Genomic DNA, 19,910 nt, shown 5'->3' on the forward strand with positions numbered 1-19,910 from the left:
AGATCGTTAGTTAGCCCTCAATCTTGGAGGATCCATGGATAGCATGATGATCACACCCCTGGATGGAGAATTTGGAGGAATCTCTGTGACAGGATCCTCATCAAATTTTTCTCCCTCCATCACTAGAGCTTGTCTAATGGTGTGGTCTGTTTCCTGTGTTTTCATTTTTGTCTAGCTGTTAAGTGTGGTGCTTTACAAGTCATTAAAGAAGATATTTTCTTTCTGTCTTTCAACAGCAGTTACATTATTATTATTATTATTATTATTTATTATTTTTTAAAGGTAATGGATTCCCCAGCAGATGTAGCAGAAAGAGCAGACAGGATTATTACTATGCTACCCTCCAGCCCCAATGCTGTAGAAGTTTACACAGGAGCAAATGGAATTCTAAAGTAAGAATTTGCTCTATGCTAGTTAATTTCCATTTATGATCAAGCCAATATTGATTTTATCAAGTGATTTTTTTCTATTGTTTTAACTAAATGTTATGCCAGACATGCATTTAACTGATTGGTTTTTATCTGCTTGGTTGTTGTTTGATTGATTTGCTAACTGTAGGATTCTTTCAATAGTAAATATTGGTTAAATGTCATTGACTAAAATAACTTTATCTTTTATTAGCACAAGATTTATCTGTGACGTTTAAAGGAGGGACACAATTTAAACTTCATGTTTTTCTAAAAATAAGTGCATATTCCTATTAATATGATACATAGCTGTTTTATAGTTATTCTCCAGTGTTTCCATATTCATTGGCAATGAATCACTTGCTCAAGCATATCATTTTTTTATTTATTTTTTTTTTTTTTAATTCTTTGGAGTCAGTGAATCCCATGTCTGGGTTAGATCTGAAATGATGCCATGTTGGCTCACAGTAGTGCAGAACATTACCATAGAGTATCTGGACAGACTTTATTAATTTATTTTAAATTTTAATGAGTTTTAACAAGTTTACAAATCCTTGCAATTGACTCTTGCCTTATTTGAAAGACTATTTGATAAAGAAACTCTCGGACTTGTGGGTGGAAAAAGAATTGCTAGATTATTGAAAAGCGAGAATCATTGACCTGTCTAATATTGATCTTTTCTAACTCAAGACTGAATTCTGCTTTTGGATATACTGAAGGGCTTTTATAAAATCACCTTTTATTCACATTTTAGAATGTCCATTAACATGACAAATGGTACCTCATGGTTTTAATAAGTACACTAGGTAAAGTGTAAAAGGATTTACTCTGCTCCTCTTCTTGGGTGGTTGGGGAATACCTTTTGAAAATATGCATATCATTTAAACTGTGCCTTGAAGATGTTAAGATTTGGAGACCGATTCTCAGCTGTTGTAAATCAGCACAGCTCCATCTGTCCTTCTGGTTCATCTAAACTCCAATTCATAACCAGATGGCACTCCATTAGGAAACTCTACCCCTAATTCAGGTGTGGGCAAATCAGGTGTTCACCATTCAGGTATGCTCAATAGGGATGCTCCAACTTGTTGGTACACAAAGCTCTAGCCAGTCATTGAGATGATGCTTCCTAATCCATTTAGAGCTTTAAGGAGATGGATCAGGACCTTGAAATGGATTGGACATTGTAGTTATAGCTGGTAGGGTTTGGAGCACTGGTATGATCTGTTTTAATCAGGAGTTTAGCTGCTACATGCTTAACCCTCTGAAGTTATTGGGTGGCCTTTAGGGTCTTCCCCAGGTAGAATTAATTGAAACTGTCTCATTTGGTGGTGATTTGCTTATAGATTCATAGATTCTAGGACTGGAAGGGACCTCGAGAGGTCATCGAGTCCAGTCCCCTGCTCGCATGGCAGGACCAAATACTGTCTAGACCATCCCTGATAGACATTTATCTAACCTGCTCTTAAATATCTCCAGAGATGGAGATTCCACAACCTCCCTAGGCAATTTATTCCAGTGTTTAACCACCCTGACAGTTTGGAACTTTTTCCTAATGTCCAACCTAGACCTCCCTTGCTGCAGTTTAAGCCCATTGCTTCTTGTTCTATCCTTAGAGGCTAAGGTGAACAAGTTTTCTCCCTCCTCCTTATGACACCCTTTTAGATACCTGAAAATTGCTATCATGTCCCCTCTGTCTTCTCTTTTCCAAACTAAACAAACCCAATTATTTCAGCCTTCCTTCATAGGTCATGTTCTCAAGACCTTTAATCATTCTTGTTGCTCTTCTCTGGACCCTCTCCAATTTCTCCACATCTTTCTTGAAATGCGGTGCCCAGAACTGGACACAATACTCCAGCTGAGGCCTAACCAGCGCAGAGTAGAGCAGAAGAATGACTTCTCGTGTCTTGCTCACAACACACCTGTTAATACATCCCAGAATCACGTGACCATAGGTGACCATAGTTATCATAGGTGACCATAGTTAGCTCTACGTCTGGTAGGAAGACCCAGAGTCTTTTGACTAGCCAAAGGTACTTCTGGCCATTCCAGTGCCCACTCCACTGGGTTAGGGCAGGAGCAGTGTCCCAGAGATAGCAGACGAAGAAGGGCCATGGAGGACCTGCTCATTGGCATTGACAGAAGGAGCAGGAGCAGTTTGAGTTCCTTAGGGTGAGGGATAGTTGGGCCCTTAGGCAGGATGAGGCACTGATGAACTGGTTTCTGGATCTGGAGTCGCACCACAGTTAACAGGAGTATGCCCAGAGAGAACAGGATTGTGAACTCACGCAGCCGCTAGAACTGGTGACAGAACACTTTCGGGGCCTGTCCGCCTCTGTGATCACTGCTTCTCCCCAGGAACAGGCACTGCCACCTCCTCCCACTGCTTCTCCAGCTGCCAAGCAGGCTGCTGCTGATGTGGTGGATCCAACCCACTGTCCTCTCGTGGTGGGGAGGAGCATGCTGGACACCTGTCACAACACCCTCCACCGGCACCTGAAGCCCCTTGCAGGGGAATTCCCCAGAACATGCAGGAGTGGAACGATGAGCCTGAGCCGGTGGCTGTATCCCAGCCAGTGTTCAGCCCCCAAACTCCACCCAGGAGTCATCGTTGTTTGCCCCCTTGCACAATATTCTGCATCTGTTTCCCCCTCAGAAAGAGGGGGAGTGGAAGGACAAGGAGATGGGTCCACAGACAGTAATGCTTGGGAATTTGATCTTTTTGTTGTTGTTCATTTGTAGTGCCTGTTAATATTGTAGTTCTGTGTTCCATGTATCTCTTTAAATAAAAGTTTCTGTTCACTTCACTTGTGTGTGCTTTCCGAGTATGGGATATTTCCCACACGTTTGGGATGGATCAGCGGGACTCGCAGCACAACTGAGAGTTCTGTAACTCTGGTGCCACAGAAATGCAATTCATTCTCCATCTCTCTTGCCCCTAGCCATTTAAAAAAAAAAAAAAAAAAAAAAGAAAAGCAGGGTTCATGACAGTGAACTAAGCTGTGAAATAACTGTTGCTGTCCAAAGCACCGGAATGGAAAACAGAAGAGAAGTTAACTGAAATGTCTTTACGCTTTTGTTGATAACTTGAGCGACAATACAGACAGAGGAAACCAAACTAAATTAACATTGAAGATATCTGACGCTGAGCTGTGCTTTTATGACTCATCCTGCCTCACCCCCCAAACAATCACCACTTGCACCCGGGGTGTACTCATTCGTAACAGCGAAGTGTTGGGAGCACCGGTTTCAGAAAACATTGTGAAGAAGGAATGTGGGAAGCCCTCCCCCCAAAACCTTACATAACATAATCAGTTATTTAAGAATGATTAAGTGCATAAAGCATGCAGTTTCTTGGTCAGCCATCTTTGGTGTTTCAAATAGTTTTGGGTCCATTCCATCCAATAACTAGTACTGCACCACACGAACCAGGGCCGGCTCTAGCATTTTTGCTGCCCCAAACAGCGCAAAAAAAAAAAAAAAAAAAGCTGCGATTGCGATGGGCGGCAGCTCTACCACCACTTCATTCTATGGTGGCAGTTCGGCGGCAGGTCCTTCTCTCCGAGAGGGAGTGATGGCCCCGCCGCCGAATTGTCACCGAATGTCCGAACGTGCTGCCCTTGTCTTCATTGGCCGCCCCAGGCACCTGCTTGCTACGCTGGTGCCTGGAGCCGGCCCTGGCACGAACATTAGTCCTGCCAGCAGGAGCAGAACCACATCATCATACACTTGCTCCATGCCTTCCATGCAGTTTGGCAGAGGTGAGAGGGAACTGCCATTGCCAGACGTGTGAAGGTGCCATACCGTACCAGCAGTTCCCAGAGTATCTCCTGTGATGCACAAGACTCTGGGTTACAGATCCTGAAGTGGTAGCACTAACATTGTTTACCAAAAAGGGACATCGTGGATGTGGGTATATGCCTGTCAGTGTATTATACCCTGGCCAAGCACAGCATGTGTGGACACTCAGTGCGGGTACAGGGTGCATGTGCTAGTAGTAGATAGACAAGTACCTGGGGACAAGTGGAAGTGTAGACATAGCCTTAGAGACTCTTAATAGATATTGATTAGGTGTGTGGTTAGGGCAGATTGGACAGAAATCTTACCGCACTAGGTGAGGAGGAGGAGAAACTGTGGGGGAGCACTCCTTACCCAAACCAGAGGGAGGAGGGGGAGCTCCCCTCTGCGTTCAGCAGAGGCGTGGGACACTTTTCTCCCTGCATTCTATTGCCGTAATCACTGGCAAGATGGAAGGACAGAATAGGGCCCTGAAGGAATCTGTAGATTAGAACCTTTGGAGAAGCGTAGTTGCCCCATGCTTTGGGACCTGTTCAGGTGAAACCTGATGAGTTTAGGGCATGGCTCTCTCCACAGTGGCTGCCTTCCGTGGGTGGAAGCACTTAATCATGTGTCAAAGGCAGCCAGTAGGTCAAAGAGTACTCTGATAGTGAGTTCAAGCTGTAGGGAACCCAAAATCCTGAAAGCAGTTAAAAACTGCTGGAATTTCCCTCCTGCTGCCTTCTCAATTCCCTTACTCAATAAAGGAAAGCTAGAGACTCGCAGTAACTGCCAGATTGTGTTGATTTTTTTTGTATCATTTTTTGATAATAGGTTGGACTTTGACCATTTTTAAGGATTCTTCACTCTTGCCAAGAAAGCATTGATCCCAAGAGCTTAAGAATGATCCTAGTCATACTCCAGAAGTTTCCATTTGCCAGAAGAGGTGTGGGTCTACATCAGTGGTTTTCAAACTTTGTGAGCTGAGCCCTCCCCGTTGAGTTACAATTTTTAGTTGTGTTTTCTCCGGGGACTGCTGGCCAGGGCTCCTGCTGTCAGCCTGGGGTGTGGGGGGTGGGGGTGGCCTACTAGTGCCCCACAAATACTCCTCCATGTCCCCCCACCCCCAGAAGTGTGCCCCACAGTTTGAAAACCTCTGGTCTATATTCTGCGTGGTGGCACAGACTTCCATCAGTCCCCTATTTGAGGGCTTGTTCTGAACCTGGAGGAAGGTAACCCAATAGTATCTTCATAATTGGCTTTTGTTAGGCTGTATCCAAAGTAATCTCTCCAGTCTGTTTCTTCTGTTAAATAGGACAAGAACTTCATATGTTGGGTAATGTTTGAGTCTGGAGTTGTAGTATGGGCTAGAAGTCAAAAAATGTTTGTATCTGTATATCCAAGAGCAAAATTTAACCATTTATGTTAAACAAGATGTGTTGGTGTACTTGCAACAATGTTGCATTGATACAGAAGTAACACATTGATACAGAAATAAAATTAAATGTATTTGTACTGTACTCTAAATAGAAATTGGTTACAACATATCATCATAGAATGGGTTTTTATTGCCTAATATATAGCTTTAAATTACCTTTTTTTAATTGGAAATATGTGCTGTGTGAGCTGAGTGTTATGGGTTGTTTGAGCAAGAATTGCGTGTGGGGTGGGGAGGAAGAAGGCAAAGAAGCAGGCTGAATTTGATTTTTGACCCAAATATGGACAGCTGCCATTTAAAGGTATATTTTGTGTGTGATATCTGCATTTTACTTTGTGTACATTTCAAAGGTGCAATATGAAAAATGAACTTTTCCATGCTACATACATTTACCAGACCCCAGTAGGAAAAAACCTAACAACCCCACAACTTTTTTCCATGTTGCTTCACATTTCTTTTACCTATTTCAATCTGCTGGATTTACAACTTGTAATTATAGTTTTTATTTAGAGCAAGTTCGGGTGGTAAATAAAAGGAGGTTGCTACATTGAAAGAAATAGGTAATTCTCATCAGATACTTTTATATGAAAGAAATTGCTTATGGAAAAAAGATCCATTGTGTATGTAACTTTAAAAGTTTGAAGGGAATTGCATCTATATACCTGTATACAGTACTCTACCATTCATTGCATAAACATTTTTAAGTCTGCCACATATAGAACTATATATAATCTTGTTTGATAGAATTTGTACCTAAACAATGCAAGTCGTCTTGATCCTTTATGTTATAGCAGGGTTTAGGCAGAACATCCTTTTTCTGTTCAGGTTCATAAGGGTTTTGTATATCTGTTAGTCCATTTTAAGTGACTGGTTTTGGATTATCAACCAAACCAAACATACAAACAAACAAAAAACCCCAAATAAACCCATAACCCTGTATAATGAAGTTCAAGAGGAACAGGTATATATGTTGGTACCTTAGCAGGTCTCACTCACTACAGAGTTACCATATTTTTATATTCTAAAAGGAGGACACTCCACGGGGCCCCAGCCCCGCCCCAACTCTGCCCCTTCCCCGGCCTCGCCCCAACTCCGCCCCCTCCCCTGAACGCTCTGCCCCCTGCTCCTCCCCCTCCCCTGCTTCCCGCGAATCAAATGTTCGCGGGAAGCCTGAGGCAGGCAGGCAGCAGGTAAGCTGGGGCTGGGACTGCGGCGGTGAGGGGGGCACGAGGAGGCGCGGCCCAGTCCGGCTCCCTCCCCCCCCCCCGGCCGAGCGGCTCGCTCCGGCCAAGAGGCCGGCCCCAGTTCCGGCCGAGTGTGCCGGCCCTGGCTGAGCGGCTCCGGCCCTAGCGACTCCAGCTCAGCTCGGGTCCCGGGGCCCTGGCCGAGCAGCGCCGGCCGAGCACCCCCAACCCTGGTCCCAGCGGCTCCGGCCCGACTCGGCTCTGGCCCTGGTTCTGGACGAGCGGCTCCGCCCCGGCCCTGGGCAAGCGGCGCCGGCCGGCGGCCGAGCACCCCCAGCCCCGGTCCCAGCGGCTTGGGCCCCGGTTCCAGTTGAGCGGCTGCGGCGCGGCCCCGGCCCTGGCTGAGCGGCGCCGGCTGGTGGCCGAGCACGGCCAGCCCCAGCGGCTCCAGCCCAGACCCAAGCCCCACGACCCCTCCCTATTTTCCCGCACATATCCGTCTTTTTGGAATTTCCTCCCGGACGGGGATTTGAGGACCAAAAAGCCGGACATGTCTGGGAAAATCCAGACGTATGGTAACCCTAACTCACTAGGATTTTAAGATTGTGATCTGAAAAGGATCTGTGGCCACTTTCTTGCATGGAGTACATTGGCTTTACTAGCCAGTGACAGCAGTCAGAGATGTCGTCATGTGCAGTTTCTACTTAGCTACAAATATTTTATTTATTGATATTGTTTTTTTAGGAAAGTGAAGAAAGGTTCATTGTTAATAGACTCCAGTACTATTGACCCTGCCGTTTCAAAAGAAATAGCTAAAGCAGTTGAAAAAATGGGAGCTGTTTTCATGGATGCCCCTGTTTCTGGTGGTAAGTCTCTTTGCTAAATATATAATCCTGTATGTTGAACAAGACATTTCTTGCCCTTTCCCTTTTTTTTTTCTTTCTTGTTATTGCTATGAGCAACTCTTTGTGCCATAAACTGGCACAGTTGCTACCCCTTTTTGTTAATGTTTTCATTTTCCCTCCTATCCTTTGTTTGTCCAGTTGCATAGATATATTTTTCTTGGTTTCGTTAATTTTTTTTATTGCTCTTGGGCTGCCTGCCTCCCTTAACACATGTACTGGCACACACAGTTGCTTCAGAGTGTGGTGTTTGGCCCTCTCCAAAGGCTGGGTCATGTTACTTGTTGTGCTCTCTTGGCTGAGAGGAGTGCTGCTGCAGCAGAGAGAGGTAGCTTGGGCTTGTAGGCTTCTGCCTGATCTTGCAGCCTGGTACATTTCAAATGTTTCCATAGCCAGCAGCGTTAGAGTCTCCTGCAGGAGTAGGAAGGGAAGGCTGATGGCCTTCAAGAAGCTGCCTGTGACTTTACCTAAAGCCTTAGCTGCACACTTTGCTGCAGTGGTTGTAGGCTGGATCTGAACTCACGGAGCCTTCTCTCAGCACTATGGTCCTTTCTTTTGCCCCAAGTTTCCTAGGACAGCACTATTAGTAAGCAAATTGTTTGCACACACCCCTCCTTAAAAAAGAAACAACAACAACAACAACAAAACAAAAGAAACCCAACTTCCTGTTTGAGAAATGTTAGCTTAAAGTTTAGGGCGTCAGTTAAATGATTTAAAAATAAAAAGGCAGGACAATTTTTTTTAAATGATTTTTCAAATGTTTTCAGTGTTTATGTAGAACATACTAAATGTATCCCATAATGGCTAATGGTGAGATGTAGCAAACTTTCTCTTGTCTCTGGTTTGGAAATGATTGGAATGTGTATATGTAATATTTGTATACTCTTGAAGTTGGAGACTGATGCTCTAGACCTTAGTATTGCATGCGTCAGGAGACACTTTTTAAAATATGCAAGTCTTTCCCATTTTCTTGGGTAAAATTAGATGTTAAAAAAAATCACACTAATGGATCATTATTAAAGCCTAATTCTTGTCTAAATTTTTTACAACCTGCAACGGCGGTCTTGAAATTTAAAACAAAAAATACCAGACAGTTTTATTGAACTATTTGGGACAATCATTCTTGGCCATCCAGAGTTTAATTACAGTTCTACTCTAAAAATAACTGTGTAAATGGCATTGTGTAGTTTCATATTTATTATCTTTTACTGACTTCAGATAAAACTTTCTCAGTTTACAAGTAAAAAGATGTTCCTTCTTCCCCCCCACCTCTCCAAGCTGGCAGTCCTGCAAACTGACTCTAGGAGCTGAAGTTCAAACTGGGTTCTTCTAGATTGTGTATCATCATGATGATAGAGAGTCTGCAAGGGCAAATTCTGCTTCTACTCTGTGCAGCTTCATTCCCTTCAAGATCTAACTGAGGCTGAATTTGGCCACGCGATTGGAGTGTGGGGGACGTTTTTCTCTGTTTCTGTGAACAGAGAGTAGAAAAACTCAGAAGATATCAGCTGACAGGATGTGGAAGGAAGGGTTCTTACTCCACAGCCAAAATATCTGTTTCCGATTTGTAAAATTAGATAAATTGTTAGCCTGGGAATAGATATCCCCCTCTACCACATTTTTTTTTTCCTTTCTGTTTTTGCATCATCTTTTACTAAACATAGCAGTGGTTCTCAACCTATTTACCATTATGGGCCGTATATGCAGCTCTCTAGGTAATGTGGGTCGTATCCACACTATATATATATATATATATACTACCTGTCTGGCCCTGAGGATGTCGCATGGGCTACAGCTGTGTGCTGACTGGGCCGCAAGCAGCTTGAGAACCACTGAAACATAGTATGTCATATTTATCTGTTTGGCAGCATTCAGACCTTTTATGTGGTTCCCTTTGTTACACCACTTCAGGTATAATTTCACAAATTGTTTGCCTGCTCTGATTGGTTATCTCCTGAAAGTGTTCCCTGTTCTCTTGCTACCCAGAACTCACGGAGGTAATTTATTTTAAAACATTCCATTCAAACTATTCTATTGGCTGCTTTTTTTGTTGCTTGGGAATATAAAATGGAGGTTTGGTTAAAGCAATAACCGACATAGTTGCCTTATCTGAATAAAAATTCTTTCACTTAGTTTGTAATGCCAATAAAATACAAAATATCATGAGCAACTTAGCATTTTGAGGGGAAGGGAAATCAATATTTAGCTTTCTAGTAGATAAAGGTAACATTAACTGTACACTAAACCAAATGAAAATGGACAATTGCAGGGTATGTTCTGTGTTAAGTGCCGCATTAGAAGAATTAAAAAGATAAAGCATTCAGTAATAAAACATAACATTAAGCAGTAAGTCATAAAAGGATCCTTTGGAGGAATTACTGCATATCTTGATTGCATTATTTAATGTTGGTCTAATGACCAACAGAAGTACAGTAATTCCCCTAGAAAGCTACAGGCCTTGTGTTGTTTTGAAATGCAGTGGTGTGGGGGTTGGGGATGGCAGGCAAGAGACACGAACAATCATCCGTGTACCTGTACATTTACAGGGCGTTGTTGACAGATGGTTCCACTTCTGCCCAGAGTAATGCTGTTTCTAATGGAAGTTAATATTTGTCTGTTTTGTGAAAGCATATGTTTACATTCCAAATAATCTTTTGGAAATCATTTGGGCTGTAGAGTTCATGGAGAAAGTGCTGGCCTCCAGTATTTGAGGTTGGTGGTTCCAAATGAAATGCAAACTGGAGGTCATATGTATTCAACATTAATTTGACAGTTTATTTGCATTTTTTACTCTCTTATAAGGCTTATTTCAGGACAGACCTAGAATTCCCTGGAGTAGTGACACCCTTTCTTGGTTGGTGTGAAACTGTCATGTTGTACACCAGTTATACGCAGATCTCATTGGTTCAGGAGCCACATTGGCAATCAACATTACACAAAAGAGCCACAGTGCTGTGAATTCATTGTTTCATTTACTATAGTACTATATATTGTAGTTGATATAATAATAATTGGGCAGTCAGAGAGAGAGAGAGACAGTGTGTGTGTGTGTGTGTGTGTGTGTGTGTGTGTGTGTGTGTGTATAATTAATTAGAGAGAGAGAAAATGAAAATGAATTTATATGTACTATGCTCACAGCAGAATGACTGACCAAATATTATTTTATTTTCAACTACAAGTGGATAATGCAGGGGTCTCAAACATGTGGCCCGCGGGGTTATGTCCTGTGGCCCACCAAGCTCCCTGCGACTCCCCCCACCCCCCTGGAGTTATTTCCTGTGGGCTGCTTCGCTCCCCCTCCCCCCAGCGTGCCGCGTCCCCACTCCTCTGCCTACCTCCAGGCACCGTTTGGCAGTGTTTAGCGCTTTCCAAGAGGGAGGGGGAGGAGCGGGGAGCCATGCGCTCAGGGGAGGAGGAGCGGGGAGCCATGCGCTCAGAGGAGGAGGCGGAGAAGAGGCGGGGCCGGGGCGGGGATTTGGGGAAGGGGTTGGAATAGGGGCAGGGAGGGGGCAGAGTTGGGGTGGGGACTTTGGGGAAGGGGTTGGAATGAGGGCAGGGAAGGGGTAGGAAGAGGCGGGGTAGGGGTGGGGCCTCATGGAAGGCGGGGGGGCTTTTGTACCTTTATATGCAAAGGTGGCAGTGATGCAGCTCTCAGGCCAATGTACTAGTCCTCATGTGGCCCTCGTGGTGATTCCAGTTTGAGATCCCTGGGTTAATGACATAGTAAAAGCATCCTTATTGGTTAATAACTTAGAGTGGTTAATAATTAAATCACAGTGTTTTAATATCATCATGTGCTGCAAAGAGCCACAGGAGATACATTAAAGAGCAAATTGCAGCTTGAGAGCCTCAGTCTAAGTATCACTGTTATACACACTTGTAGCCTAGATTCAGGACTTTCTAATTGGAAATTAATACACAAACCCACTACAGTGTTGTATTAACTAACTTTGGAAAATACTTCATTCCCACTGTTGCATTCAGATTTAACTATTAATACTGTCTAGAGGTGGCAATCACTTTACATTGGGGATTACGATCGTTGGCAGGTCTATGTGAGAAAGTTTGTACCATCATTGCCAGCACTATATTGATGTGAATAAAAACAGGAGATGAGTTCATGAATATAAATTTTCCATGCCTAATGAGGATACAATGAAAACCAATAAATGTCTATTACAATTAGACTAATAATAAATTGATCCTTTTTTTGGTTGGGCTCAGTTTTGGCTCAGCAAAGATTTTTGGCTTGGCAACTTTACAATAGCCTCCTATAAATACAAATTATCACACAAAGAAGCTTATTTATGTAGCATATTAAAATTAACTTCCTTTGAAATCAGTGGGGCTTTGCACAGGGTAGGATATCTCATCATGAGTCAGGGTGTCAAAATCTATTCCTTAACAGGGATAAAATCCTGACCCCATTGACTTCAGTGGAGGCAAGATATAGCCTTGGGGTGTAATACTGATTTAACTCTAAGTAGATATTGTACTACAGTAAGCCACAGATAAACTCTTCTCCCATTGCATCATGTATAAAGGAAAGTATTCAATGTATATCAGAAACAACAGAACAAAACCAAAATAGTTTGTTTTATGAAGTTACAGGATTCTGATTTTACTGTTCATAGAACATTTTAGGCTTGCAGCTCACAGTAATACTTCTGTAATATATTGAATTTAGTATGTTTGCATATTATATATTTTATGCTGTGAGTCTAAAACTACAGCTGATATGTTCATGTAACATTTTTTATAATTTTAAAAGCAATGTATGTTTCATTATCAGTGTTGTGAACTTTTATATTTAACTTTTGACATACAAGAATATAATTATTTTAAAGACTAGTGAAAAAATCCAGGATAAGATATCCATCAGCCCTTCTACTCAAAATACTTGGTATTGCAGTATCTTAAAGGTGGTATATAAAAACAAAATCCGTGAGCTTGTTTGGTTTTTAACTTCCCAGAGCTGTAGGCAAGACTGTCTCCAGGAATGTCTGAAATATTGTCAATCTGACTGAGATTTTAATGGGTTTTCCTTCACCACATACTGCAGCCATGACATTTTTATGTCTCTTGTGAGAATCTGTGGAAGATGGTGGTCTGATGCTGACTAAAAAGAGCTGTGAAGTATAGAACAATTCTCATGCTAACTTGGTGATTAAGAAGGGGGCAAACCACCCATATATTGGAACAGCTCATTGTGCATCTCCAGGCTGAAAATGGTCACACAAGGGCAGAGTTCCTTTTTCCACAACCATCCCAAAACTGATGTAGTGGATTTCCCTTTTCTTTGCCTTCCACCAGCTTCTACTAACCATTAAACAATTTAAGGTGCTCTTACTGCAGCACCTGAAATCTGAACTTTTTGACTTCATAATGCTTTTGCCAAATAGAATAAGTTAATATTTATAGTGGATGGCATGATCATAGTATCCAAGGCAGCAGATCGGCATGGTCAAATCCTATATCAGGTGATGGAAACATACTAGCCATAATGTCAGCTGTAGTAAAGATCCAGTATGTATTTTTCCCAAGCGAAGCGAAGCTGACTGCACCATTGCAATAACTGCTAAAATTATGTGCTGTATCAGTGGATGCCAGAGCAAAGAGCCTTTGTTGCAGTGAAGTTAGCACTACCCGAAGCAGCTCTGCCTCAGTATAGCTGACCAGTTCAGTAGTTGTGCAAGCTGATGTCTTCATAAATGGCTTAGGGATATGCTTAATACAAGCAAACTGGCCAGCAGAGTATACCTTAAGAGGACTCAAAGCAGAACAAAATTATGCGCAAGTTAAAAGAAAGCTGTGTGCATGCAATGTGAAAGGTTCAGCAATATGTTTTTGACAACACTCCTGGTTCAATCTTTTGTTTCGTTAGACAAACTTCCAGAGATGTGAGGATTTTTGTTTTCTAAAAACTAATTATTTTTGAGTGCCTATGCCCTATTTCTGATGCCACTGTGTACATATGGTCCTTTAAACTCCATAATTTTTGGATTTGTCATCTCTGCTGTGAGAGAGACAGTTCTCTTTGTTCTAGCATATGGAGAGGGGAGGCACTTCAGTTGTCTCCTCAGAGGGTGTGTGTGTGTGTGTGTGTGTGTGTGTGTGTGTGTGTTTCTGTTTGGAGTAGAAACTAATTATTAGGATCTTTGGAACAATACCCAGAAGAAGGAACATCTTCCAAACTATTTTTTTTCCAGTCATGATATATAACCCTTTTACTCACTGGCAAGCCTATCATAAGTGGAAGAAGATGCTCCTCTGCCCACTTCCACTTCTTGCACTACTGATATTTTTGGGTTTATGCCTTGTTTTATAACTCTCATGGACATGCTCCAGCCCTCTTCACAAACCTTGCCCCTTGTACAGCTGACAACAGTATAATCTGTACTGCTCCTGACATCGGGAAGAGCTTTCTCATTTCTCTGTCTCCTTCCTCTGCTCTCCCCTTTCCATTTCATGTCTTGTCCACTGTTTTCTTCCTTGACTTTACTGCTTGTTTTTCTCTCTTCCTGTTTGTGTTATAGCTGAATTCTTTAATATAGTCTACGTACAATGTTTTTTGCACTGCTGCTTTTTGTCATTCAGACTACAGTATAAATCATTTTATGTGACTGTTTATATTAAAGATAGTATGCAAAATGTTGTGATATTATTCTGAAAGCCAAATGAGCTATTGATAATCAAAGAGGTAAGTGGTAATATAAAGGGGATTTACAGGTGAATTGGGAGTGGAGCAGGCAGGCATGAAGGAGGAAGAAATATTAGAATGAAAGTTGGGCCACTAAAATTGAAGGTTATAAATTATTTTAAAAGTTTCTGAATTACTGACTATTTATTTCTAAAGTCTTTAACAAGAAGTAAGAAGTAAGGAGGTGCAATCTGGACAACCAGAAAGTATTGAAAATCTTGGAAAATCTAGCTATTTATAAAATGCAAGTTATTGAACACATGAAAATTTATAAACTTTCAGTATAAATATCAACAGGTTTGAACAATATGCTGCAAAAGAATTTGGATAACAAATTTACTCGACTTTTGTTTTCTGGTTTTACATATTATGGAGAACTGGAGAGGTATTAGAAGATTGAGAATGGGTAAACAAAGTCTGTATCAATATGTTTTTTAAAAAAAAAAGTGGGGTGGGGAGAGAAATGGGGATGGAGGGATTGATTTATTCAAGTTGAACATATAATGTGGCTATAATAGTAACTTTGTTTTTTGGCCAAGAAATCACAGGTGTTCAGAGGAAAGTATTAATCTTCATATATTTGAAGGTGTAAATAATGAGAGAAGGGAATCATTGAGGTGGTCCAGTGGAATAGAACTAGCTATAATGGGCTAGAAATATTATTATTTTTTTTTTTAAAGGAAAAATGTAGGCTGAATACACCAGGAAAAACTTCTTAGCAATGCTTTTCAAAGGAGGGATGGGAGGTAGAAGCCAATCCTCTTGATATGCTTAAAAATAGACTGGGCAAAGCACTAGAAAGTATTCTGTAGGGAAAAATATTTAACTGGCAAGAGGATGGGTTACATGATCTAATAGATCTTTTCCTATTTTCTACAATTCTATTGTGTTTTCACAAATAGTGTTCAAAAACAGTTAAAGGAAAACTGTCCAGATGGAAGTTAATGATCCCCATGGCACCCTTTGAAAAGAGTAGGGGATAACCCTGGAATTATGCCCAACATTCATTTCTTTTCTCAATAAACTGGTTCTAATATGTTAGCTGTTACTAAATTTCTAGTGGCTGCTCTGTTTGTCTACAGTCGCTTCGATGCCAGTGTCTAACTCACCCCTTAGTGAAGTGCTTTGGGATACACAAAGTAAGAAAAAGGCTACAGAAATTCAAACTCTAGTTTATCATAATCCCAAGGGAAAACCTTATTTCTTTTTAATTTATTTTGGTGATTGGCCTTTTATAAGTGCTTTAACTTTTAAGGGGATGCAGGGGCTATAGGCTGGTGCCTCTGGAATGCAAAGGCTGCTGTGAAGCTATATACAACTGTTCATTCTTTTTTATTTTTAAATGTTATGGGGAATTTTTTTTAATGAAGCCTCTTGTTTAAAGAAAAGTATACTAGATTTTTCTGTTTCATCTAGCATACAAAAATAATGTAGTCAGAATCTTTTTCTTTAAATTAACAGGGGCACTTTCATATATATAACCACTTGTTCAACAAGACAATCTGCATTAACATCTTAAATTGCATTTGCAAACTTTGACCCTGATTCAGGAAGGTACTTAAGCACATGTCTGATTTTAGGTACATGAGTAGTCCCATTGACATCCATGAGACTATTGTACCTCAGTGCCTTGCTTCCTAAATACTCCAATCCTGTTAGCTGCTCTGCAGTGGGGTAGACTCCTGTGCCTGTGTGCAGCCCCACTGAAATCTTATGCTATTTAAAAAAGTAAAATAAAATTGAAGGTGCAGGGGTCCACCAACACAGAATATTTTGCAGAGTAGGGGCTTTGAAGCTCACTTCTGAAAATGTCACTTATTGATCTTTTAAATGGATTTAGTCAAGATCAATAGGTCTGAAACTGAACCTACTGTTGGGTCCCATCTGAATGATGTCTGCATTAGGATTCTTTCCATTTATTTCTTAAAACTATGAAGCTGGTTGGGCAAGAAAGGAGATTTATTTATATATTTGAAAACACAGCTGATTCCAAGTGACTGTGCAAGAAGCCAATTTGTTGAGACTACTAGCCCTATAATGGAGGACGCCTCTCTGTTTTTACTTTTCTCTTTTTAAGCAGGGCTGATAAAAAGGGAAAATGTTCTAACAGAAGCAATCCCTCTTTATTTTTAAAAAAGAAGAAAAATAAATTGTGAAAGTAGTACAGTTTGTAGCAGTATCTACATTAATCGTGTCAGTTTTTCATTGATTCAGCATCTTGGGTCATTCTCCTTGAAAGGATTGATCTTGGATTACCTGAAACTATGTGGAAACTCTGGATTAACTTGATTAAATTTGTTCCTCCTCCAATCAGATAGAAGTACCATTACTTTGCATTAAATGAAAGTGCATAACCAAATGAAACTGCATAGCCCTGTACTGCTCATGAGATGTGAATATAAGACATATGCCAAGGTTGGCACAGTCTGACAAGTAATATTTGGTCTGGTGGAGAGAAAGCATAGAGACACAGAGAATAAGGAAGATTCATTTAACTCCATTCCTGGGTTAAAAGAGGATTATTGTGGTAACTAAGATTCCTCCATGCCCAGTATAATATAAAACTGAAATGAAAGCAAAATGGTTTGCTGCGTTAGAAGTTTGACCTGAGATCTTAACTCTTAAAATTGGGGAGGAAAAAAAAACTTTGCATTTTTTACATTGCTTCGTTAATCCTTGTAGTTCACTTAGCTTGGACGCTGAGTGTGGGATTTTATAAAGCACACCCAGCATTGGCTTAACTCTGCTCCTAAGATGAATAAAAGGGAATTTTACTATTGGCTTCAATGGAGCAGAGTTAGGCCAACATTGAGTGCTTTTGAAAACCATGCCCTAAAACTAGTTTGTTTGGCTTCGAGTTTCTGTTTCTGGTTCTCAGCACAGTGCAGTTGTGTTTGGCTTTTCAGTACTCCAGGGGAATGTTAAAATAAAAATATCTCCACTGAAATGAAAAAAAAAGTGTGAAAACATTGTATAAAGTTTTATTAAACCCTTTAGGTGTTTTTAAAAAAAACTGACGTAAATTATTTGAGGATGGCCCTTTAAGTTGAGTAGAATGTCGGCAAACTTTTCTTTCTTTTTCTGTTAATGTTTAGCTGCAATATTCTTGCCAATGAGATATCATATGTTTAGTTTTGTGGTTTTTTTGTTTAAAAGATATGGCTTGCTGGATTCTTTACTTTGTTGTAAGACCCTGGTTATTGGGTAACCCACACAATATGATGATTTGAGTGTTGTCAAAGATAACATGCATTCTTGCTGTCATATTGTTTTCAGTTTCTGTATACTTCCTCTGCTTCATGAAAAGCCACAGTTATTGAGTATGTCTGGTCACAACCACTAGTATGTTTGCAAACCCACAGATATTGAAGAAGCCTTCTTTTGACTTTATCTTGTTCTGGCAATATTTTTGGATTGTGAGTGTATATGACGTAAATAATTGGCAAGGTTGCACCTATGACCTATTTTTTATTTTTAAAAAATTAATTGCATATCAGGACTGAACATGTAATTTGAAGCTTGGATTAATCTGGATGCATGAAGGGTTAGCTGTGTTAATTCATAAGCTTTACTGGTTTCTGAAGACTTGTAGTGAATAACTCAGTGATTGCCTACTATTACTAAAATTGCCAATAGTCAAAAACACAAGTGATGATTTTGGAGACAACTGAGTGAAATACATTTGGAGTTTTTAAACAAGGCATTTGAGATGGAATACGCTGGAAAAAATGTAGACTTTTTTCCAGAAGGAGGAAAAAGTATTATTTTTCATACTTGCAACCGGTAAACATTGTCAGATGAATATTTCAAATATTTCAGAACAAACAAAACAAAAGCACCACCATCACCATAAAACCATCATCTGGCTAGACAACATGCATAAGAAATTTTGAGTAGAAACCAGCTTTTCGTGGAATTTAGATGGGGCGAGGGGGGGGGGCAGGAATTCAGAATCAAGCTAGTAATGGTTAAGCTATTTACAACCTTAAGTGTGTCATGCTCCCTAGCAAAGGCATTTCTTGACAAATACGGTCACTTTTGTGATGACACACTACTTATTACGTCTTCACTAAAAGATATACACACACCTCAAGTTAAACAGAGTTCTGGCTACTGGAGAGAACCAAACTTTTAGTAAAAATTAGATAGTCTTTCTGTATCTCTAATGAATAAGGCATTCAAGAAAAAACACAATTATCACAGTAGACTCTTGCTAACTTGCACTGGTGACTGGGAGACTTAAATTAACACGCAACAAAGTAAAGGCTGAGGATTTTGTATCTTAAAATGTACACTGTTTATTTAAGATCAGATTGAGCTTTGAACTCTACCTTGAATATGGGATGGTGTGTTGCTTCAAGACCCCAGGAAAAAATCGTGACTCAGTGAAAACTTCCTCTTCCCAGAAGCAAGAGGACAGCATGGGAGGAGTAATTTGTGTCACTTCCTCTTCAGAGTGCAGTTTCTCCTGCCTCTCTTGTGCTTCCCATGTGGCTGGCATGTAGAGAAGCAGTGGCATGGCTCTTCTTGCTTGAGTGGGTATTGGGTGTGCAGTACCTGCCACTCCCTCACCCAGCTGCATTTTTGGGTATGTTTACACTGCAGCTGGGACAGTGTTTCCCAGCTTGAGTAGACAGTCACACGGTAGTGCTGATTGAGCAAGCAGTCTAGAAATAGCAGTATAGCTGGGTGTAGCCACTTCAGTACACACCCAGGGGTCTGGGAGGGTTTATACTTCGGCACCTAGCCTGAGCTCTTGCCCCTCCTACTCTGGTTACCTTGCTGATTTTAGCATGTTAGCCAGAGCAGACCTAGTGCACATCTGCTCACCCGAGCTGGGCAACACGCTCCCAGCTGCAGTGTAGACATACTCTTTGAGTAAGCTCTGTGTGGACAGAGTGGGAGGGGTTTTATTCAGTGTAGCTGCATTGTACTGGGGCACAATCTTGTCTTTAGTTTAAATGTAATTCAGTGTTTATTTTGTAATACTTCTGGGTAGAGTAGTAAATCTTAGTATATTTTGTGAAACTGTTTAACTCACTATAGCACTCTTAAGGGTCTGCTGAGAGAATGTGTGAATATTACCAGCTTGGTGGAATAATGAGTTAGTAAGGCTCTGGTTAATAGTGCCTACATCTGATTTTCTTTGGGATACATTCAGCCCAGGATACACCTCAGCAGAGGGTTCTGAGGGTGATCTGGTGTCAGAGTAAATCTGCTGTAACTATCACTCTTTGGGCAGTCCTGACTAGGAAGGCGGCATGGATGAGCGAACTAAGAACATTCACTGAATCAGGGCATCCTCTTAGATAGCCTCTGCTTGAATCCTGGCTGTAACTTAGAGCTCCCACTCTCTCTCATATGGAAACTTAAATGGGGTGTGCTGGTGGTACCACTGGTTACCTCTCCCACCCAGCTTGTCAAGGGCATAGGAGATGAGGCTGCCTTAGAGAGAGAGAGAGAGTTCTGACTTCCCCATGCCAGTATGAGTATATCTGTTCCTCT

The 19,910-nt window shown here is 41.2% G+C and overlaps 1 protein-coding gene across 1 annotated transcript in view; it reads left to right on the forward strand.

Annotated features, from left to right (window-relative positions):
* Positions 1-19,910, forward strand: part of HIBADH (3-hydroxyisobutyrate dehydrogenase) — a 119,953-nt gene that overhangs the window by 21,837 nt on the left and 78,206 nt on the right. The window contains exons 3-4 of the mRNA XM_024222931.2: positions 283-392; positions 7,548-7,669. Coding sequence (XP_024078699.2) covers positions 283-392; positions 7,548-7,669 — 232 coding nt within the window. The remainder of the gene's footprint in view (positions 1-282; positions 393-7,547; positions 7,670-19,910) is intronic.

The sequence above is a fragment of the Terrapene carolina genome, unplaced genomic scaffold, assembly GCF_002925995.2.
Source record: "Terrapene carolina triunguis isolate 2854851 unplaced genomic scaffold, T_m_triunguis-2.0 Scaffold84, whole genome shotgun sequence".
NCBI lineage: Eukaryota > Metazoa > Chordata > Testudines > Emydidae > Terrapene > Terrapene triunguis.